General features: G+C 41.8%; 1 protein-coding gene across 1 annotated transcript in view; it reads right to left on the bottom strand.

The window, feature by feature from the left end:
* The window catches only part of eva1aa (eva-1 homolog A, regulator of programmed cell death a), an 86,521-nt gene that overhangs the window by 38,143 nt on the left and 23,203 nt on the right, over nucleotides 1-25,175 (bottom strand). Inside the window, exons 2-5 of the mRNA XM_074615165.1 lie at nucleotides 24,274-24,497; nucleotides 21,861-21,984; nucleotides 18,725-18,877; nucleotides 7,224-7,367 (exon numbers count right to left, since the gene is read on the bottom strand). Of these exons, the coding sequence (XP_074471266.1) occupies nucleotides 7,224-7,367; nucleotides 18,725-18,877; nucleotides 21,861-21,984; nucleotides 24,274-24,497 (645 nt within the window). The remainder of the gene's footprint in view (nucleotides 1-7,223; nucleotides 7,368-18,724; nucleotides 18,878-21,860; nucleotides 21,985-24,273; nucleotides 24,498-25,175) is intronic.

The following is a 25,175-nucleotide window of genomic DNA, read 5'->3' as shown; positions in this document are numbered from 1 at the left end:
AAGAAAAACAAGGAAGACAGATGAGATGAAAGACAGAGGGTTAGCAGGTTGTGAGGGTGACATATAAACAAGGAAATGGACAACATAGTGGAAAAGCCAAATGTGGATGGGAAAGAAAAGAAAGCAGAAAAAGGAAAAGTCAGTGGAGCTGTGAGGACTTAAAAAGGGGAATTTAACACCTTGTTCAAGATGCATTTTAATCTGATTAACCTTCTTACAGACCTCCCCTCAGGGCCAGTGACCACATCGGCTGGGTATTAAACTAGATTTGTAATGTCTGACCACACTGCATGTTGCAAAGTGTGTTTGAAGGAGGGGAAACTATCAGAATTAAGGTGCCATTTAACCAGTTTTCATTCAAGCGTGGTGCTACATGTTGCTTGTGTGCACCAAACATTCAGTAGATACTAAATGACGCAGACATGGTGCAGCGCCAGACGCCAGCTGACTGAACATGCTGGCAAAGCACAGTCCCACAACCCCTCGCATCAGCAAATCACCACGGCAACAGTGCGTTCCCGCCAAAAAAACTCCCTTCATGTTACTCGTATTGCTCCGGCGACCACACCCTGCGTGGGTTCAACTTCCAGCCACTTACGAGACTTTACAGATGATGTTATACCATACCAATCAAACGCAATGCCTTTTATGGGCATCGGCTGAACCAACCATTACCACTATTAATGCAACACACACACACACACACACACACACAGGTCGGCTGAGGTCACGTGCTGTGTGTTTTCTCGCAGCGGTGTTCCTGAGAGTGCCAGCTGCTGCGGCTGTTGTTTCTGCAGAGTCAGGTTTGTGTTACGAGGCCGGGGAGCGTTCAGAGGGGCCACTTCATTCCTTTCTGCTTTCCTCTCCACTCACTAAAATCAGACGCACCACGGATCACACCGGGGTCAAAGACAAACACCTTTTCCTGGTTCTTGGTTTGTTTGAGCTTAATAAAACACCCAATGGGTGGGGTGACTCATATTATAATGATGCAACGAGAGCCAGAATCGTCTGACGTTAACACCAAAGTATTTGAGGGTGAAGTTGGACCGTTTCCTGTGATTGACACTCGACTTTACACAATTGGATTTGGCCGTTGTTGTAGGACACCACACCCAATCTAGCCGTGCACTCAGGTGAAAACACTCTCAAAGAATTCTTTGTTTCTTTTCAGCGAACAAGGCTTCAACATATTACAGTGAAAACAAAATTGACATGGCTGGCATTAAGACAGCACAAATATACTAGTTCAATGATTGACTACGATGAGCCACACCAGCCCCCGACATGTTTTTTTTACTATCGTTTCCTGTAAGCTTCTTTATTCAAGTTGACAATGAAATCACAAGTTGATAATCGGTCATAAATGATCAAATCAAGCAGCACTGACAACCCTGAAATGAAGCTTCCCAAGAAATACAGAAATGAGTCCACAGGGAATACCCAGCAATTGGTAGAAGGGAGGAAACTGTGCGTCTTTGCTTTAAAAACCAAAAGTAGAAGTGTTTTTTATATATATTACGGCACAAATGACAAACTGAAGAGTAGATAAATTATTCAGTTACAAAATAACACTTTTATCATCACATTCAGATTAATTTATCAATAAATGGCATTTGAGTAACCCTCAAATCCTTTTGTTTTTTTTGCTTTCCCTTTGTTTCAGGATACTTCCTGATGAACATCATATATTAATGCCTATGCATGATATTGTAGTAGTTTAATATTTGAATCTACATAATTTTTTCGGGTCTTGAAAAGGGGATTTAGGGCCCACTTACAGTAAACTGTCCTACATTTTAATAGTATCGTAGTCACCAACTTGAGATGCACCAAAAAAAGTGTCATATGTCAACTATGTGTGCAAAGCTGCATATGTGTGACATGATAGATACCAGAGAAAATGTGTATTTGCTTCACTGTCCACATTATAAATGTGTGTTTTTGCAGCTATAGGATGAGCTATAAAGGAGAATAACGGCACCCAGCAGCAGCAGCAGCTACTACTGTCTGCCCGCCTGCCCGGCTGGCTGGTTTGGGCCTAAATAAACATCTTCCCCACAGTCTCCTCTGCTGAAACGACATGAATGTGTGCGGGGGAGTCGGAGGAGTGTGTGGCCCGCAGCGGTCGCATGTGTACCTCAAGTATCTTTGTGCATGTATATTTATGTGTATGCGTCTGTGAGTATGTCTGCATAACCAATTGGGATAATCCAAACCCTCAAACTTCTGAATTACATCTTCATCTTCCTCTTTTTTCCCCCGTTACATCTAAATCAGCCCCCCCCCTGAGCCACATGCAGGCCGCCAGAGCCTCCGCTGCTCGGATCAGGTCCATTAAAAACACCAGTAGCAGTCCAGTGACCACACCTCCATCAGTCACTGCAGTTTAGTCTCTACAGTGTTAGCTCCTGCAATTTAGTCTCTACAGTGATACCAGCTCCTGCATTATACCATCTGCTAAAGGAATAGACGACAAAGAAACTAAAACATAACAGGGAAATTTAATTTTAAGACCAGCTTGGACAATAAACTAAATCCATCCTTCTACAACTCCTACATTGTAAGAAATTAAATAAAAATGACTTTTTGTGGAGTTTTATGTGTAAATTAAAACATACCAAACAAACAAAACAGGCCTAGAAATAGTAGCACAGTCGCTGTTTTCTTAAATGTGTTGAAAGTGAATATTTCCTTCGATCTCTTCAACTCTCCCTGATTGACCTGTGACCTGACAGACATATCGTTGGTGTTATTTTACATTAGTTTCATTTTCAAAGCTTACAAAAATACCAAAGATGCCTCAATTTGCATGGGGACTGAATTTAGGGTCCATAAAATCATCCAAAAAATATCAAGAATCTGGCAATTTTTCCCCTCAGTTTGTCGACTGATTTTTCCGTGGTCAAGAACTTTGAATCTGTAATGATTTTATGTCCACGGTGGCTTAAAAGGATAGTTTGGGTGCTCTGAAGTGGGGTTGTATGAGGTACTTATCCATAGTCAGTGTATTACCTACAGTAGATGACGGTCTGGTTGGTTTGGCAAATGCATAGATATCAGATTCAGTTCCCCGTTGGAAACATAGACTGTATAGCTGTCTGACGGCAAGGTAAACCGGCAAAATATTCTAAATATAGCGTACAATTAAACTGATAGAATTTCTTTTAGGTGTCTAAAATCCGTTTTGCTGCCGGCCCCGTCCAGAGCAGTACATTAGTTTGGTTCTATGCAGTAACTCCTGTCTGCTTTTCTAAGCTGGAGGCGTGACGACCGTCATCTATTGTAGGTAATACACTGACTATGGAGAAGTACCTCATACAACCCCACTTCAAAACACCCAAACTATCCCTTTAAAGTTCTCAGAAAAAATTTGAAAATCTATGTTTTCATAATAACTGAGCCAAAACTATCTTCTGATAAATTGAAAAAAAGATTGTGTAATATGACCAAAAGCCACAGAACGGCTAATAAATGGACCTTGAGGTGAGACGGTTTTGTCATAAGAATCGTTATATTTGATATACAGTGATGGTTCAGCCAGTAAGTGGAACTAAGCTGCACAGCTTTGTTTTTGCATCCGGTCCACAAGCCATAGCAGTGGAAGCAAACACATATAGGATATTAATGGACTCATTATACTTTCATTAGGATTTTTTTAAGAGATCTTATTTCCACTTTGAGGTTTGAACCCCGGAGTTGGAAATGCCAGAGTTGCCTGTTCCACAGAACCCCCCCTTCTCCAAACCCAGACCCCATGTTAACCAGCTAAGTGCCGCAATTAATCCATTTCCTCCTCAGAAATTAGACCTGTTCATTAGGCTTTCCATAACCTTTTATCCCCCCTTAAAGTCCGCTCTGCGTGGTTCAAAAGAGGCTGTGTGACTGTGGCTTGTTCGGAGTGATCCATTACACCGCGGTGAACACTCTGGAGGGGAAGCCTTGGAGGGAAGTTTTAGGAGAGAGGCCTTGATATGAAGTCTGAAGCTTTAATACGTCTCGGGGGAGGAAGAGCACTGCGCTGTGTGTCTGGGACTGACACAGGAAGGAGGAGGAGAAGGAAAGAGAGAGAGAGATTCTTCTGGATATGATTTGATCAGCGTGGACGTCCATAAATCACATTTTGTTGAATGACGTTTAAAGTTATCGCTGTGCTTTATGGTACAAAGACACACATACAGAAGCCCTCAGGCTGCATCTCTTCAGAGGAAGGAGGATGCTGCGGGGATGCAGGACAGGCCTCAGAGGTCTGGTTGAGCAAGCTGTATAAATAGGATGCTTCCTACACATGACGCATGACAAAGACACGCTTACATACAGCCAGAACTGGACTTTTTTTTTTTTATCAAACATACAGATGGATACATTTTCATTCCTGCAGCTTCCTGCAGGCGTACTGTAGGTCAAACCCTGACAACCAACACAGCATTACAAGAAAGAAACTTCAAAAGGGGCCATACTGGAAGCTTGCTTTTTGAAGAAAAGTGCCCCGAGCACACTCATTCATCAATCTCCAACAGACGCACCGAGGGTCCAAGTTTGGGCTATAAATAATTTGCAAGACAGAGCTCGTTGCTGCAAACGTGATCTTGTTAAAATACAGAGACGTCAAGTATTTAGAGCTGTGTTTAATCAGACTCCTCCTGGCTGAAGTACTTTCTTTCGACCAACAAACAAACAAACCATAGGGTCTTCCTCCAGGGGGAGTAGATGGAAATGAAGCCTGACAGTGGCGGCTGTGCGGAGTGTGTGTGATCTGCTGGGAGACTGATGGCAGGTTCCGGGCCATTTGCTGCTGTGTTATTGCTCAGGAGCAAGTCCACCCCTGGGGCTGTGTGAGGAAGAAGCCGGAGCTCGGAGAGTTGACGGCTTTATAAATCACAGGCAAACCGAGGCCGATAGCGAGACCGTAATGTGAATTAAACATGTAGTCATGCCTCCGTGTGTGTGTGTGTGTGTGTGTGTGTGTGTGTGTGTGTGTGTGTGTGTGTGTGTGTGTGTGTGTGTGTGTGTGTGCAGTACATCCAGACATAAAATACTAATGCACACATTCACACTCATAAAATGCTGTTTCCTAAATTATTTATTCTCAGCTTGCTGCAAAAGCCCCTAAAACAGCACTTAGACAGGGACAGTAAAGATTGTAAGTGGGCTAACACCTCCTTCAGGGAGCGTGGTGCATGCTTCCAGTTTAGTGGTACAGAAACACACAATCCAATCTCACGGGAAGGCGTATAAATAGCACATTACAAGGACATTTCGTGTCATGCATTTTAGCTTAGTTAGGTAAAACATTGACCTTAAAAGGTTGACCTTAAAATAAGTACGTAAACTAAGTAAAATACTTACAGAAACAAAGTAACATAATTACGGAAAACACGTCACAAACGTCACAAATGTAATTTACAAAACAAAACACCGGTCTCCTGGTGGAAAGTTGTTTCTTTGTTGGTCTCATCCACCTTCCCTCCCTCCCACCATATACGGTCTTTCTAATTTTTATTCTACGTCACTAGCTTTGAGCGTAGCACATTTATACGGATGTGTTTACATTGCAGTCAGTACAGACTACATGGCGTAGAAATGACACGCCAAACACAAGAACGTATTCAATTATTGCGCCCTTTTGCCTTGCGCATTATTGTGTCATTCATTTGCCTTTTTGTGCAACCTTGCTGCATATTCACACTCAAAGTTCACTTCATGTATTTTAGAACAAAACAAAATCATATTTTCATAAAAATCCATACTCTAAAAAACCTCTTAAAGATAAATTAGTCCATAAATCTTGTGCTATCAATCACTTTGTGTAAGTACCACTTTTTCAGTTGGAAAAAAATTTACACACCAACACACACACTTACACACACAAATGCAACCAATCATGTGCAGACAGACATCCTCCGTCCCCTGCTCCGACAACAAATGGGGTCAATCCTGCACACACTCGACCACCAATGAAAGAGGATCCCCCCGAAATTACCACTTTGCTGGAGCCTGGAGCGACCAGTGACTTCATGTCTGCAGCCGCTAGACTGATTTACTCACGTTCAGCCCTCCACTGCGGCCGCAGCGCAGGAAACCCACCACCTCCTACCCCCTCACAGGCAGCACGTCGTTGAACATTTACACCATCCCACATCCCCTACATACCTCACACATTTACCGACACAACTCAGCACCAGAGCTGTTAGGAGAGTGCGTCGTGTTATCAGTTAGACAGATAAGGGAGGTCAGTCGGAGCCAAACGACTCCATAAACACTGCTGAATGGTCTGTGTGTTCTTGTCTGCGCTGAGATAAAGGATGGATGGACTCTTGGACGACAAAACACAGAATTTGGGTGGTGAATCTTCAAAACAAGATAATAAACTAACCATAGAGCATGACCAGAACTTCAGCTTTATAACTCAGTCCATGTGCAAATCCAAGCATTGAAAGAGAGCAGAAAATGCTACTACACACACACATGATTTGATTAAACTTAAAAATCACATTGACACGCCAAGCAGTAAGAGTCGTCCTAGTCTGGATCTGGATCTCTGTGCCAGTGATTTTGGTGGTTATGATATGAGAGGCTCCAGGCCTTGGTGGTGCTGATTGATCAATTCCTGGTGCTGTAGGCGTCTGGATAGCGTGTGTGTGTGTCTGTCAGTGTGTCTCCAAGTGTGCGGTTAATGAATTACAGCTTTGACAGGTCAGGATTAGCCCCGGGGTGGGGAACAGATAAAAAGGAAGACAGAAAAGTCAAAACAGAAGATACAGCGCCAAAGTTGTTTTCCGTAACTGAATCTTTGGAGGTGTGACTTGAACATGGAAAGTTTAGAAGCTTTGAACTTCATATTTGAGCTCCGTCTAACTAAAGCAACTGCTTCAAACATTCATTTAGAAACTATTTAGAGTCTAAAAAGTGATTATGACACTCGGTGTTTTAATAAAATCCACTGAAGGTACCACAGAGTTAGAGGAACCAGTCCTATATGGCTCTTTATGGTCCACTGGTGGAGAGATCCATATAAGTGTGCACCCAACAGCATCATCATCACCTTGAAAAGACACATAATCCTCCTCTGAGTCTCACAGAGAGCTGGTAATTCTGAAGCACAGAGCTAAACCTTCATAGACAAGACTCAAGTCAAGCGGATCAGTGAGTGGACGTCGCCCCCTGCTGGTAGGAAATTGAAGCCCTCAGTGAAGGAGTATGCTTTATTTATGGGGACTCACCACAGGTGTAGATGACACTGAGGTACTTCCTAGTGCCGGAGTAACACGGGTCTCCAAAGTCTCTGGTGGAGGCTCGAACCGTGCAGCTTTTCTTCCCCTGACAGCGGGCGGTCAGAACCTGCAGAGCCACAGACGACTGGCAGTCTGACAGAAACACGGAGAGGAGGAAGTATTGAATTATTATTAGACATCCAGACTGATGAAAAGTAATACAGTTGACCTAGTTATTAATTATAATAGGGGTCACCATTGCTTCTATATCTGATAACACTTTTTTATGGTTCATAGGAATATCAACTCCTAGAAAGGGACTCATTTCTTATGAAGGTGTCTAGAAAAGGCTGAATTTAGTACTAATTAAAAGGGAAATTGGAGTAGATCTGACATGATTAGTTGACTCATTTATTTAGTCAATCAACAAAAAAATATTGGCAAATAATTTGGATTGTTTAAGTCATTTTCTGAGCCTAAAATACACTGCTTTCAGCTCCTCAAATGTGAATATTAGTTGGCTTTCTTAGTTTATTCTAGTAAAAAGTTTGTCAGACAAAACAAGCAATAAGAATATGCCAATTTAGGCTCTAGGGAATTGCTGTATGATGGGATTTTAATCATTATTTTCTGTCATAGACAAAACAATCAATTAGTCAATCAACGGAAAAATAATTGGCAAATAATGTGGATGGTTTGAGTCATTTTCTAAGCCAAAGTACACCCGTTTCAGCTCCTCTTTTCTTAGACTTCTAGTGAAATGACTGAATGAAGCAATATGAATATGTCAATTTAGGCAACTTATTTTCTATCCTAGACCAAAATATTAATAAATTGGTCTATAAAATAATCTGCAAATTAATCAACAATGAAAATAATTGATAGTTTTAGCCATAAAATCAAAACCTTCTTCTACCAAATTATTTTACGCAGGTCAGGTTAACATGCAGTAATGTAAATACAGTATTGTCTTTCTGAGTTGTAAAGTACAGGCAAAATTAAAAAAAAAAGTTTCCTACAAAAAGAAAAAAATGGTTTGAATGAGTCTGAGTTTTTCCAGTCATTAAGATTTTAGCGGTTCATTGAAGGAAATGTCTCTATAAATCAACGACTGCTTATAAACTCACCCAACTATATAATTACTATATTATTTATTTCTTAAAACCTCAAATAAAGGAGTCACTACATGTACTACTATGTTCCCTATAATTAGTTCTCCTGGGAAACTATTAAGAATTATTACAGGACTTGTGCAATAAAGAGTTTTCCATATTTTCACATCATTTTATTAGCTATTTTGAAAAGAACAGAGCTCATTGATCAACGGATAAAATATAAATGAGCCAGAGTTAGTCTAAAAGTTATACGTAAAAGATCATTTATCAACAAGGCAGAAAGAAAACCTGCTAATCACACGTCCTCACACACAGAACATCTGTCTTTCACTTAGAGTGCTTTGCCAGAAACAGAGTCTACATAACTTCATATTCTTATTAAAGCTTTGAGTCTCTCACTACCTCGCTGTAGAGTGTCTGATGGACAAGTAGCACTTCAGGCACAAAAGGAACTACATGAGTCTCCGTCAGCTACAACAGAGGTGGACACGCACACACACACACTGTGGAGAGAGCAAGAGGACATCTCTCACACTCCTTCCCATAAAGGCCTCCTCAGCTCCCATGGTGGAGCCTCATCAGACCCACATACAGAGACCTTACTGGGGCCTCACATTGTCTAAAGGATACCTGATCCAACATGTGTGTCTTTGTGTGTGTGTGTGTGTGGAAACCAGTCAGAGTAGTGGACGTGGCTCTCATACATCATCGCTAAACACCCGCCAGAACCGGACAGATGAGTCTCTTCTCTTTCCGTTTCCCGCTCCCACTTCCTTCCTCTCTCACATTAACAACAGGACTACAGGAGATGAGCTGCTGACCCGCTGTACTCTTTAGAGCTCATATGAAGTCAGGTTTACACGCCCATGTTTTAAAGTAGGGCTACAATGAAACGGTTATATTCATCATCAGTTCATCTGGTCATTGTTCTCTTGATTAATTGATTCATTATTTGGTTTGGAAATCATCAAAAAATAGTGAAAAAGGTGAGTAGTGTCCGATCTAGAGACACAACCCAAAAGATATTCAGTTCTTAGTCATATCAAACAGAGAAAAGCAGCAAATCTAAACTTTTGAGAAGCTGGAACCAGCAATTTTGTGGCACTAACCGATTAAATCGGTTAACAAAACTGTTGTTGGTGAATTTTCTGGCGATTAGAGTTGCAACGATTAATCGAGTAATCAATTAGTTGTCAACTACTAAATTAATCGCCAACTATTTTGATAATTGATTAATCAATTTGAGGTTTTTTTAAAGAAAAATAAATCCCAATTCTCTGATTCCAGCTTCTTAAATCTGAATATTTTCTGGTTTCTTTACTCCTCTATGACAGTAAATTGAATATCTTTGAGTTATGGACAAAACAAGACATTTGAGGACGTCATCTTGGGCTTTGAGAAACACCGATAGACATTTTTCACCATTTTCTTACATTTAATAGACCAAATAACTAATCGATTAATTGAGAAAATAATCAACAGATTAATCGACAGTGCAAATAATCGTTAGATGCAGCCCTACTGGTGATACATAAATAATCAATAATCGACCAGTCATTTCAGCTCTGTTTTAAAGACAGCAAGAGACAGACCATGGTACATATTGCTAGGCAAAACAATCTGTTTGGAAAGCAGAGGATTGTGGGTAAAATGGCTACAATAATAATCACAATTAATTATCTAGAGAATAAGATTTGATTTCAACTACATTGGCAGAGGGGTCTGGTGGATAAATCATCACAGAGTCAAAAAATCAGTCAATCTAATAAAGTGTTTATAAAGACACAAAAGTTGTGGATGCAATGGACCTGACTAACTCTAGTGGGAACAGCACTTTATGTTCCACCTCATGAACTTTAGCGACACCCCAAACTGAGGCGTGAGGAGCGCTAATAAAGTCTAGAGTCTTGTGGGAACGTGGATGAGCCGGGGTTCCACACGGTTGCCTCCCACAGGCCCCCACGGTCCATCTAACCCCTAAAAACAACACAAGGAGACGAGCCTTTGAAAGTGGACACTGAACCCTCGCACTGTCTGCCCCGGTGGGCCCCAAAGATCAGACAGGTAGAGAGAACGGGCTGGTTAAGGCTCTGATCACACGTCAACAGGCCACAATGAGTTATGGCACAGGTCAAAGGTCAAATGTCCCAGTGAGGAAGTGAAAGAGGGCGATGCAGTGGTCATGCACAGTTTCAACATTGGGAATTCACTAAATGGACCATAACTGTGCCGTCCCGTCTTAATGGATTACAACAATCATAATCAAGGGGTAAGTGATTGGGTTTGTAGCCAAGTGTAGAAAGCTCCTGAAGCTCCTGAATCAACGTCTGTCCACTCGGACGCGGTTCGAAGGGGCAACCGGACACTCCCCAGCTGGAGCCGACACACTGGAATCCCCAACTAGGATGTAGTGAGGTGGGAAGCCTGTGGGAACCAGTGAGTGTAACTGGATAACCGGTCAGACACCTCAAAAGGTTAGACCGTTCCCACTGTCACTGAAAACACAACAGGATTTACTGAGAGCGACTGATGAGGAAAATTCTATCATTCAAAAGTCTTGATTGATTTCAGGAAACGTATGTTGAAGAGCAATATGGAGATATTGTTGGCAACTGCTTGTCTCCAAAGTAATGAATACTGTTATTTTACAGACACACCTCTCCTCTTGTTTGTTTAGTGCAGTAGAAACAAGTCTGAAACGTGCCTACATCAGTTACATCATTTTATCTTATTAGACATTTGTGTGAATTTGTCTTAATTAGCAAATGAATTCTTGAGTAATGACCAAAAACATGTTTTGTGAGCTCACAGTGACCTTTGACCACCAAAATTTAATCAGTTCATTCTTAACTTCAGGTGGATGTTTGTGCCAAATTTGAAGAGATTCCCTCCAGGCATTCCTGAGATATCACATTCACGAGAACGGGACGGACGGACAAGCCGAAAACATAACGCCTCCACCTACGGCTGTTGCCGGCGCGGAGGCATAAAAACATACAAATACTCACATTTGATGAGCTAAACCTGCAAATAGTTGGCATTTTTGTTTGAAAAATCACTTACTAATCATCGCAGCTTTAATTGAGATACAACTGCCTGTTTCAAATCAACAGAAATGAACATTCAGCCAATCAACCAATGCTAGATTTGCCACAGTTAAAAGTTGGAAGCGTACTCATTATCCATCCATCCATTATCTGTAACCTCTTATCCTATTCAGGGTCGCGGAGGGGCTGGAGCCGATCCCAGCTGACAATGGGCGGTACATCCTGGACAGGTCGCCAGACTGATCGCAGTGTACTCCTGACAAAAAAAATCCTTTATTCTTCTATTTTTCTATCATTACCGTTGTCATATATATGAGCGTCTATGTGCAGATGCTGCATCACGATGACCTCCTGGTCCGCCTGATGTGCTTTAATTTGCCCTCCCTCTCTCTCTCTTTTCCTTCCTTCCCAGAGGGCTCACTCGTCTGATCCGGTGTGCCACGCTGAGAACTTTCCTCTGTGACGAGGACGTCCACTGACAGACAGGCCCCCATTAGCTGCAGCTTTGATTCCCTGTCTGGGTGATTAGTTGAGCCGGGGGCCCACGGAGGAACGGGTGGTGGTGGTGGTGGTGGTGGTGGTGGGGGGTTTAGACAGACAGATAAAGTCTTCTAGAGACAAGAGGATGGAGACGCACACACACATTTATTCTTTGTCCACTGGCTCTCTTATATGTGCACACACACACACACACACACACATACATTTCTATGCAGTTTAAAAGAGCATTCCTCAGGGTCTGACCTCCTCTGGCTCTCATTAGCGGCTTTAATACAGACAGACAAGCATGCAACAGTCCTCTCTCTCTCTCTCACACACACACACACACACATAGCGGCATGAATATAACCCCTGATACCTCTAACCTTTACCCCCAACCACCTCCAAGCCTCTACACGCCCAACAAGGACGGGCCTATGGTTCAGAAGAGAAGGTCTACAGTCGGGAGAAGCAGTGAGTGAAGGAAAGGGAGGAGTTTCCTGGACAAGCACACACATTTATTCACACTCATGACTGATCACAGCGGGTAACGCGTACAGAGAACGACAAATAAGAAGGCAGGTTCTTTAAAGGACCCACGGTTGATTACCTACAGCGTCTTAAAGTTACTGACACCTGCTAAAATGAGAAACCTTCCGCTAACGTCTTGCATGCTTTTGAGGCGTATGTGTTGATACGCTGCCCTGTACCAGCAGCCAAATCACTCATCTGTCACACATCTAACTTTCTGCTTACTTGAAACCAGCATCAATCTTGGCTTATGTCCAGTTTTCCCACTTTCACAAGATTATTTTAACATGACGGCATCATTTTACAAAGTTGAGTTTCACTTCGCTATGGGGTGTATTGTGGGTGCAGTATAATGCTAAAAACACACCAAACAAAACAATACAGAACACGCCTCTGAGCATGTACAGATCCAGACACACAACCACCCACACATAGATAAACACAGGCAGAACATTCTTGCTCCATAACAATCCTCCAGGTTTTCCCACCCACGCACACCTTTCCTGGAATTTCCAAGACGACGGGCGGACAAAAAAAAAAAGCACTCATCTCCTCTTCTCCTCTGACTCACCTGAGATCCGTATCATTTGATAGGGAGGCTTAAGTCATTGTTGTGGGATTAGAGGTCTTTGTATGATGGAAAAGTGACTTTCAGATGATGTGATAGGGCGAAGTGACCTGCACACGCCAAGAGATTTATGTGAATACCATTAATGAATTTGAGACCGCTCGACTCCCACGCACACATTTACTGTTAAAGGTCTGTTTACTTCAGCAGGATTTAAAGGGGAACTACGCCCATTTTCAAAATTCATAGATGTTATTCCTATGGTCTAAGACAGTCTAAATAATAATATCAAACATGAACAGCTCTCCCAAATTCAAAAACTAGAGTGCTAAAACTCAAACTTGTGATATCATAGGGTGTAAAGTGTGGAACTGCTCTATGGATAATGAATAGGGTGATATGTTATAGATGACACTGAGAGCAAAAAGGAGTTTTTGGGTAAATTTTCTGTTTCATAACTGACAACGCTACAATAGAATAAAGCTCATTTGAGTAGAAAAAAGAAAATAAACATTCTCCTCCCATTCACTTTCTATGGAGAAGCTCCAGACTTTATACTCTACGACATCACAAGTTGGAGACTTACTTCTCTGGTTTCTGGCTTTGAGAGAGAGCAGCTCATGTTCACACATACTGATTGAACTTAACTAGGCCATGTAAATAACATATTGGAATTCTTAATTTAGATGGTGTTCCCCTTTAATTTTATCATAGCACAGTGAATTCAACACAGACACACTTGCACACACACCTGCAGAGAGTTCTCCTCAGCTGTGTTTGTAAGTTGATAGCAAGTTATTTCTCGAGTCAGAGGCGCGTGGTACGAAAACAGTCAACCATATGCATTATCACTGACAACATGTTACCTCATATATTCAAACACCACATCTGAATTCCAATCAGTGGTGACCCTTTGTCCTAAACCTTGCTTGAACCTAGATGCAGGATGACGTTCTTGGTAGCCAGAATATACTGTAATGTTAGCTGGACTATAGGACATGTATTTTATCTAAGGCTGTCAATCGATGAAAATATTCAATCGAGATTAACCGAAAATTAATTGCACATTTTTTATCTGTTGAAAATGTACCTTAAAGGCAGATTTGTCAAGTATTTAATACTCTTATCAACATGGGAGTGGACAAATATGCTTGCTTTATGCAAATTTATGTATTTATTTATTACTGTTAATCAATTAACAAAACAAAACAATGACAAATATTGTCCAGAAACCCTCACAGGTACTGCATTTAGTATAAAACATATGCTCAAATCATAACATGGCAAACTGCAGCCCAACAGGCAACAGCAGCTGTCAGTGTGTCAGTGTGCTGACTTGACTATGACTTGCCACAAAGTGCATGTGATTATCATAAAGTGTGCATGTCTGTAAAGGAGAGACTCGTGGGTACCCATAGAACCCATTTTAATTCACATATCTTCAGGTCAAAGGTCAAGGGACCTCTTTGAAAATGGTCATGCCAGATTTTCCTCACCAAAATTGAGTGCAAATTTTGATCGTTATTTAACCTCCTTCCTGCTTCACTACGACCTCCCAACGATAGATTGCATTAATGCGTTAAAGAAATTAGTGGCATTAAAACAAACTTGCATTAACGCGTTATTATTGCGTTAACTTTGACGGCCTTATTTTGATCTACTCTAGTCCAAAACAACACCGACATCCTGCTACTGATCTGCTCTGTATGCAGAGAGAAATGCAGATTGAGTTACAGCGGAGCAACAACTGGAAGAGAATTCTAAAAGCAGAGTGTTAAATTTGACCTGCAGCTGTGCGTGCTCGGCTTTTAAAAGCTACTATGATCATATGAGACACCAACCGACCGGTCCGTACGTTACAGTTTTAAACATCTCGCTGTGGGCCTTGTCTGAAGCACATACTCAAAAGTGAAAGCGCAGTGGCCTTCAAAAAAAAAAAAAAAAGCAGCAGTCTGAGACCCTGCATGCCAAGCATGGGGGGCTATTTAGATGTCAAGAGGTGTGTGTGATGGTAATGGGGCAGATGAGAGAGGAGGGCTGAAGCAGGCCCCTTCGCTTTGAGGATTCTCCATCGCCGCCAAGACCTGTCCAACTCCACCACTCCCACCCCGCCCTAAAACCAAGGAACAGACGACATCAAAGAGGTCGGACTTTTGTGCACACATGCCTGTATATGCACTTGTATTTGTCTGTTATACTTGGATTCAACAAGCAACCAGATAGCGGCTCTCTACACCTCTCTATGGTGGTCAATAGACTGCAGAATTCACAATAAATACGGTTTGAAGATCTCCAGAAGATGCTTGCTTTTCAGATAATGTCACCAGCAAAAAAAGATCTACCTTTATTTGGCAGGTGGTTGGTGTTGAATTGCAACCTTAGTCTCAGGATAAAACAGAAATAAAAGATGTAATGAGAATGTTTGCAGGGAAAATAGAAAACAAATAGCGAACAAGCAGTTCCTGTAATGTCTTTCTAACACTATGCGCGGTTCACCTGGGCAGGTGCAGCCGCTGATGTCACACCTCAGGCAGCGGCGAGGTTGCCAGGACGGTGCGGTTTAGGAGATTACTATAACCTGCCTTGTTGGCACATTCAAACACACATTTAAAGAGACATAAAATCAAAATAGGTACAAAACAAACTTGCGCATAATGCCAAGCCCGAGATTATTAAGACATGCAGAGCAACACACACACGCACACACACATACACACACACACACACACACGTGCGAGGCACAACACCGCCTCGCACGGGAGGGCGAAAAGAGGGGCGTTTTAAAATAATCAACTGTGTGTGTCTGAGCTGTCACTCAAAGACACCCTCACTTCCTGCTCCTGGTGACATGGGAGCCACATCAAAGACGGGGCTGACAGGGGAAATCCCACTACGGCTCCGCTGGGCTGTCTGGAACAGCCTGAGGAGGTGTTGGTGGGTGGTTGGAGTGTGCATACGCATATGTGTGTGTGTATAAGAGATAGAAAAACATGCTGTATAATGAGCAGGAACAACAAGGCGTAAGTGTACAGTTCATGTGAACACACACAACATGAGATTTGGCAGTAAACACAACCTCTCCTCTGCTCTAATCTGGCCTTTGTGCAACTGTAACAGTAGAGTCCGTCTTCCATCAATGCTGGGGGAGCTCGGCTACTGTATTTAATCCAGAGTCTGAAACCAGATATCAGGCCAGCCCTGTCTCACCTAGCTGTCGCACATTCCTGGTCCACCTGCACGCGGAGGACCGGCTGAGGTTGCTTCAAAGCAGCCCTCGATTCTCATATAGTATACAATAACACACACACAGACGCACACAATGCCATTCTTATATGCGTCTCTGATTACACGGTGACTGACGCCAGTGTCAGTCTCTCGACCTCGTCCTGTCACCTCTGAGCATTGTTTGAACTGTGAATCACTGCGAATGATATTTCGCCTTCTTTCACAACTTTATTCAGTCTGTTTCAAGCAAACACACACACACACACACACCAGTTAACTTACACCTGCTCAGGCTACTTATCTACAAGCGCAAACATCAGTGTACATTTCCCTCTATATACATTAACGAAACAAAGGCAGCGCAGGTTAAAGAGGAGTAAATGAGCTGCCCAGCGAAGAGGCCGGGGCCACCACCACCACAACAGTAGCTACTATGAGTTCTACTAATACTTGTCATGGATCCAAGCTTAGAGTCATTAACATTCCCCTAAACAAGAGCGAGGGTACATCTGGATATCCCATGCACTCACACACACACATACATACTTGGAGGGAACTCAATACTGTCCCTTTTCTACGGGCCAAACTCTTTGGATGACATCTGATCTACATTCCACCCCAATTCCCCTGGCAATATGGGAGTGCATGTTTGTGTGCGTCTAGCTGAGCTTGAGCGGTGGGTTTATATATCTCAGCATGCTTTCATAATAATAAGAATATGGAGAAATGCTAAATGGTGATATGTTTCTTCAAATTAAATTATCACCATAAAAATAATAATCACCACCACTTTTCTCTCTATTTTTTTTTTGCCACTCTGCTCTACTATTCCTACAGTAATACCTTAAATAAGTGAAAAATGGAGGGAAGGGGGGTGAAAGGAGAGAAAAGACAAAAGGGAAAACAAAAAAAATGAAATCAATGAGTAAATAAATACATTAAAAGAAACTGTCTCGCCTCACGAACAGGCTCCCCCCCCACTGGGTCTGGGGGCTGGTCAGGATGGAGGAGCCGGCTATGGGGCATGCCCACCTACAGACAGCTTCCTCCCCAGTGACCTGGATGCTGCTAAAGAAGGCATGACCAATCCCCTCACAGGAGGGGAAAGTAAAATAAAATAAAAAAATATTATTTACATATTAATTAATTTTTATTATGAATTAACGTATTAATTAATCAATTAAATAATTTATTAATTAATTTATTAAATACAAAATAAAATACAAAATAAATAAATTAAAAAATAAGGTAAAAAGGAAAAAAAATTGCCAAAATGTCATTTATTTCCTCCCTTACTCCCTCCCCCACATTTTTTTTTTTAACTTTTTTTTTACTTTATTTTTATTTATTTATTCATTTATTCTTTTTTTTTTCTCTCTCTCTTTCTCTCTCTTGCCCCATTACCAACACCACTAATTTCTCCTTTGCACTCACACCTGCACGCACGCTCACACACGCACACACTAACAGTGGATACCACATAATTATACAGACGTACATCTTCTCACCCACACACACACACACACCCCAAATCAAAGGACCAAACCCAGATTATTACTGCTGTTACCATCATGTTACCCAATGTACTGTCTGTTTTTTGTCTTGTCTTGCCTCACCTGTTATGTTCGCTTCGCACTAAATAAAAAATGTATTAAAAAAATAAAGTTGAATTATGTAATGGGTGATCGCAGTGGAAACATCGAGGATGGGTGTGGCAGGTGTTTGCTCAAGAGCCTCCAGGGCAAAGAAGCGGTGGAGGAAATTATAAAATCTACCAAACCACAACAGCATCTCAAGGCAATATCACCCAAGTCAAAGAAAATTAACAGAGAGATTTAACAGGAGTTATGAGCCTAGCAGCAATTGTGGTTCAGAGGTGCTCGAGTCCTGACGTGTAAAATGCATCAATAAAAAAAGGTTTTCCATCTGCGGGATGCATAATGACACCTGGTGTGTTTTACTCAATCAAATCTTGGCAAAAAGGAAACAAATCAAAGCCCAGAGTGACCTGCAGTTCCACTTTCCCAGATCATTAATATGTATAAGAACATTAGCAGGACAAGGAGACTCATTTTAACATCATGCAAACGCACGCAGACTCAATTTGCATTCCCAGCTTGTGCCTTCATGTAAGAGATCTAATTCCACTCCTGACCTCACACTGACACCCAAGACTGATGCCATGTATAGAGCGAATGATGATAATGTCAAACAGTATTGATGTCTATATGATTATCAGCCCTAGCCCACCCTCTCAAGAGAAAGTCACTACAAAACAGCACCCTGCAATGTCATCCTATTGGGGCAAGCTGGCATCTTCATTTACGTCCACTAAAAGTGCTTGTTTTTGCCATGCCGGTTACAGCGCTCTTTCTCAATACTGGACCAGTTCCAAAATTGTTGTCCCCATATGTCACTTTGACACAAAAACATGGGAAAATAGGGTCCAGGTTGAAAAATACGGAAGTTACCCTTTAAGATATGTTTGATAAATCTCCACTTTTGCTCCACCCCCCCAGGTGTGAGAGTGAGAAGGTGCCTCACCTACTGACGGGGCCCTCCTGTGGTGAAGGGGACACTCCAGGGTGCCCTGTTGAGTTCGGCCAAACATGGCGGAGTAAACAGCGATCTGCATCCCCCGTTTGCAGCTCAGCCTCATCCTCTCCTCCTCGCAGACCACCTTACTCTTATACTCGTCTGGAGATAAGAGGGAGAGAGAGGATACAAATTACAAATAATAAAAAAGACCAGTTTCTTCCCAAAGGGTTTGTATTCAATTTAAACAAATCCTAACTCATGTTTGAACTAATGACATAGGGTGTGATTTGAGGCTCATAGATCTGGATAGAATAGATAAATAAAGCGATTCTGAATTTATGAAAGTTCCATTTATGGATAAAATATTAGCTTTCCATGTGATTTGATCCCTAAAACACTATAATTAACAACATATTTGAGCAGTTAAAGGGATGTTTGGAGTGTTTTGAAGTTGGAGAAACGGACACGAGCACCGGCATCGGAGCAAAGCATTACAGTGCTGTGGACGGGGACGGCAGAAACATTTATTTTAGCTACCTAAAAGAAAGGCCCACCTCAAAATATTGATATCTGTTTAAGTGTACACTGTATTTAGAATATTTTCCGACAGCTAACTGAACTGAAAGTGAAACGTATCTGCACTGTTTTTGTCATCTGAAACTGCTGGCTTTGGAGAGACCATAGATATATTTCAATTTCAGTTCAGTTCCCCGTCGGAAAGGAGAAGGAAAGGGCTGTCTGACGGAAAGATAAAGCTGTAAAAAATATTCTAACTATAGACACTTAAACACTTACACTTAAACGAATATAAATTTTTTTAGGTGAGCCTTTCTTTTAGGTGGCTAAAATAATTTTTTTTGCCGTCCCCGTCCACAGCACTGTTTAGCTTTTCTCCGTTGTCGCCCCTCCTTTCTGCTTCTCAATGCTGGGGGCGTGCCGACCGTCATCTACTGTAAGTAATACACCTATTATGGATAAGTACCTCATACAACAGCACTTCAAAACACTCAAACTATCCCTTTAACTTCATGTCTTGCCTTGTCGACAAGACATTACGTTATCCGTTGGTTCTCTTTTAATAAGCACAGAAGACAGAGGACTGACAAAAGGCTTCATTCAGGCAGAAACAGAGGTAGAGGTAGCTGCTCAGTGGACATGTAGAGCCACGCAGAGGCATTCCTCACACACATCCAGCCACAGTGACCTGTGACAGCCAGAGCAGCTCCACTGGCCAGCAAATAAAAACACAACAGCAAGAGTCCATGTGGGGAGTGGAACAGGAATGCAGAAAGAAGAGAGCGGAGAAAAGAGGGCAGGATCTTGTTTGTTATATCTCCTGGTGACGGATTCACTCTTGTTCGCCCTGCCTTTCTCCTTCACTTCCTCCATCCTCCATCCACCTCTCCTTTCAGAGGCAGTGACACCTGCCCGTTGCACCTCACTAACACCCCATGCGGCCTTTCTCTCTTCCCCTGAGAAGTCATTGGTTAAGTGACAGTGAACAAAGAGCTGTTGATTGGCCCCGGGGTCCGGTGGAGAAAGGAGAATCGGGGAGGGCAGGGGGGATCAGTGGATTAATGCCCACTTCTGGTCACTCTGGTGTGAACTGCTGCACAGCTCAGTGCGGCTCGGCTCAGCACAGCACTGAGCCGTGAATGGAGACCAGAATCTGGGTGGGATTACCGCTCTGTTGTGGCTCCCCTCTGGAGTGATACTCTTAGCTTCCTGGCTCACAGGGAGAGGGAAGGAGAGGGATAAAGGGAGAGGCACGCAAAGACGTTTTTTTTCTTTTAAATGAAGTAGGGAAGATGGCAGCAGCAGGAAAGACTCAGATAGATACTTAATTCAGCGGAGAAGTTTTAGTAAAGCCAGATGATTGGCGAAATCGGTCAAATGACAAGTAAACTGAAATACTGTTGCCAATTTTAAAAGATATGGTTGGCAAAACTCTATTATTTTTCTTATTACCAACAAATCCCATGAAATGAATGACGCATTTCCTGCGCCGTTAAAACCTGATGCATCTTATTCCTCCATTGTTGTCCCAGAAAAACACATCACATTGTTGCGCTGGGTGATATGTTCCTTCATTACGACAAACATGGGCACTGCAGTTATTGAGTCAATCCCACCTACACCATCCTGGTGCCATAAATACTCATTAGCGTACCCAATGTGTATTAATCCACGGCTGAAAATAGTCCCCAGCAAATACACTATTTACTCCAGTGTGAGTATCATTTGCAAAAAACTACAGTGCCCAGCTGTTGCTGCAGAAATCACTTTTTAATCTTTTTAAGCCTTTTTGAAAGTGTATATTCATATATTTGATATATGCGCAATTTTATATTTATATTTATATTTCCCATTTTTTTAAAGATTTACATCTTCAGTATGAACCAATAGGTTTAGAACTGCGTGCTACAGACAGGGAAGGAAAGTCAAATTGTATTGAGAGACAAACAGCTGGTTTTGGTCTTTTCATGGGAGTTGTGGGCAATAAGAAAAAACATTGAATTATGCCAACCAACGATTATTTTCATTGTTGATTAATCTATCGATTATTTTCTTGATTGATCGATTAGTTGTTTGGTCTATAGAATGGTGAAAAATGTTGATCAGTGTTTCCCAAAGCCCAATATGACGTCCTCAAATGTCTTGTTTTGTCCACCACTCAAAGATATTCAGTTTACTGTCATAGAGAAGTAAAGAAACCAGAAAATATTCACATTTAAGAAGCTGGAATCAGATAATTATGACTTTTCATCTAAGAAATTACTTAAACCGATTGATTGATTATCAAAATCGTTGGCGATTAATTTAACAGTTTTTCAGTTATTTCAGTGGAAGTCAATCAATTCACATGATGGTCATTGATTGAAAGGAGGATGTACACTACAAAGCAACACTTCTCCTAGCTCTAATAATAATCTGCTACGTTATAAACTGCTACGGGGCGGACTTGATCAGTTAATTAAAGCAGAATGTGGACAAGGATTTCATCATGAAGTGACACCACCTCTGGTGTATTTCAGACTGAATGTGGAGGTGTGTGAGAAAAGAGAGAAAGAGTCCCAGCACAGAGAGAGAGAGAAAGAGAAATGTGTGTCACTGTGAAGATAGGAGGCGGTGAGGGACTTACTAGGTCTGCATTTGTACCAGACAATGAGGTATTTACTGCTGCCAGGACACTGGTCTGTCCCAAACACGCGGCTGTTGACAAGGACTTGACAGCTCCTTCTGTCCTGGCACTCGTCCAGCATTTTCTAAAGAAGGAAAGAGTGACGGAGACCAAAAGAGAGGTTTAGAGGGAGAACAATAAGCCGACGATGGTGAGACCAACAGCGGGCAAACCTAAAACCACTTCAAACAGGCTGCTTATGGCCATGGGAATATGGAGGAGAGGAGCAGGTAAAGAGAAAGCTCCACTCCACTCATTTCCTGGCATCCCTCTGCTTCTCTGGTTTCATCATCTTTAGCCGGCTGTGACCCAGGTGAGCACATTCCAGCACAATACCTTCTCCCATCCTGAAATCCCACTCGCTGGAGGAATGACTCAATGGATTCTGCTCAGAGCTTTCCCCCGAATTTAACATAAAAGGAGAAGCATTTACTACAATAGATCATGGAATGCAAACAAGGGATTTCCCGCCAATACACACCAAATTACATATACAGGTACTTTTTATGGGATTTTTTGACAGAAATGAAAATATGGAATAAAGCTAGCCTAATATTTTAAATTAAAAATGTGTCATTAAATGCTTATAGTACGATGGAAAAGGCTAAACACTCACAATCTATTAGAAAAGTACCACAAGGCTGAATGCTGCTACCAGATTTTCAATGTGAGGATTACTGGGATTAGTGAATTAGTCAATAAACTAATTACTTGATTGCCAGATAATCTACCTGCAACTAGGGCGGGTGCCATACGGAGATAATTAAATATCATGATATTTTTACCAAATACCTCAATATCGATATTGTGATATGCCATATTACGATATCCAAAATCTAAGACTATATCTATTCTCATATCACGATATCGATATATTGCCTAGCCCGACCTGCAACCGTTTTTATAATCAATTGATCATTAAAGCCATCTATCAAGCAAAAATGCTAAATATTTGCTAGTTACAGCTTCTTAAGTGTAAGGATTTGCTGTTTTTCTCTGTTTTATATCATTGTTAATCTTTGGTTTTTGAACTTCTGATAATGTCATCTTTTCCTCTGGGAACTGATAATGGTTACTTTTTATGTTATTTATCCATTCAAACATCCACTGCTCCTATTATAGATTATCATTTTATAATTATTATATTATTATTAGTATAATTTTTCAATAAATAAATACGTACTCTATATGAAATGACCACAAGGTAAAGCCTATTTTTGTATATTCCTGTGTGAATTAAATACATGACTAGTTAAATACTCATTTAATGAAGAACTTTAGTGCAAAAAATGAACAAAGCCGTTTCAAAATTGCTTATTCCCATAAACAGAAGTCTTGACGATTCAGATATTCTGAGAAATTTTAGTTAGTATGTGCTTGTTGTTATCAATTTAGACGTCGTTATTGTGTATCACGATATCTTGATATATGATTTCATCACGATACGATTCCATTGAAAGACGATAAATTATCATGTTGAATTATCGCCCAGCCCTACGACATGTGCACCTCTTTTTCCACATTCTCCTGTACTTAACAGTCTATTCTTTACCTTTATTTGTTCAGCTTTGTTGTCCTTGTTCCTAGCTGTTATGTCTATTTCTGTCTAAGTACATTGAGAGCAATGCAAACAACCAGAGACAAATTCCTTGTATGTGCACACATACCTGGCCGATAAAGGCTGATTCTGATTATTTCTGAACATGTCATACTATAGATTAAACAATGAATCATTAGATTAACAGATAATGTAAATAACCATTAGATTGGGATACCCTTGAAGTAAGCGTTTTATATGGAGACATGCCAACACACCAGGGGTCATGAACAGGTCGGAGGATGAGATGCTTCAGGGTTTTACTAATGTGGGTGGCGCAGCAGTCAGTCATTCTCTCACTTCAGGACAATGCACTCTCTGTGTCTGTGCATTCATGGCTGTCCTGTCTATTATGGAAACGGAGGGTGTTCGACGCTAGAAGGCATGGGGGAATAAGAATAAACCAAACAACCTCGATGAATGCTGAACGGGATGTGTTTGTGTGTGTTTGTAGTGGTGCTGCAAAGCGAGGGTTCTAGTCCAGCCGCATCACAATTTAGGAGAGGATGCTGAGGCAAAGACCCCATGAAATCCCTTTGTGTCATTGGAACAAGCATGCTTCCTCTTTAGAGAGTGTAATTTGCCGGAAAACGTTCTCACAAAGCATTACATAATCAGTGTGCTCCTCCAAAATATAACCCTTGGCCAATCTGACCATTTTACGGGACGCTTTCTCCCAGGAGGAGCCGCTGCCCACAAGGGAGGGTGAGGAGTGGACGAACTGGGGGAGGGAACAAAACAAAACACCATCATGAATGTTTGAGCTCAGTTATTTACCTGTAGTGCGGTGGACACAGAACAATACCGGTCATCCTCCCGAGCGTTATAAGAACTGAGGAGGGCCTGGTAGGTCTGAGGGCACCGTTGGGGGTCAGAGGCGCCTCTCTTTCCGTAGAAAGCTGATTGGACGGTGATGGTGGTGCGGGGCGGGCAGCGAACAGACAGGAAGTCTCCGTCACAGGCCTGCTCGGTGTAGTTCCTCAACACTTTGGACAGGTAACCTATGAGACAGCAAAATGACAAATCAGCCAATACCTCAGACACTGAATGCACAAAAACATGACAATATCTTGATATTGCAGCCCTGTAGCATAATGTGCATTATATGTGCATCCATTAGGCTGTGTAATTTGATTTCACAGCCACTAATGGGGAGGAAAATGCTTACTAAGCAGATTAAAGCTAGTTTATTTTCACATTGCTCGAGCTAAATCATCATTTAATCCCTCATTTCATTCTACCGTCATATACAGAGAGGGTTGGCAGCGTTGCTACAGTCTCCTATGATCTTTTTTGTTCAATAACGGCACGTTTCCAGGGACATTTGGTAGCTCTACATATCAGCAAGCCCCGACAGATCACTGCTTACATCTAAAAGAAGCCTCCAGGCCTAAAATACCACAATAACACAGAGAGGGTAAAGCTTTAGCTTATTTAGCTGTTAGCGTCGGCCCTCCGGTCATGGCTGTAGAACATACAGTACTCTGTTTGATATTAAAAATACCAGTCATGGATGTTCTTTAAAGCCTGACATTATTGCACTTTTTCCTACAGTGCGTACATACCTACTTACTGGGCTTTTTCCACAGATTTGCAACAGAGTTCTGCAAAATGCTTCCAGACTGTGTGACTCTCAGCTTTTTTATCTATATACCAAAGAACAACTTGCGAGCCGTGTT

This window comes from Sebastes fasciatus, chromosome 18 (assembly GCF_043250625.1).
Source record: "Sebastes fasciatus isolate fSebFas1 chromosome 18, fSebFas1.pri, whole genome shotgun sequence".
NCBI lineage: Eukaryota > Metazoa > Chordata > Actinopteri > Perciformes > Sebastidae > Sebastes > Sebastes fasciatus.
The sequence above is the reverse complement of the archived record's forward strand: the minus strand, read 5'-3'. Positions and strand labels throughout refer to the sequence as shown.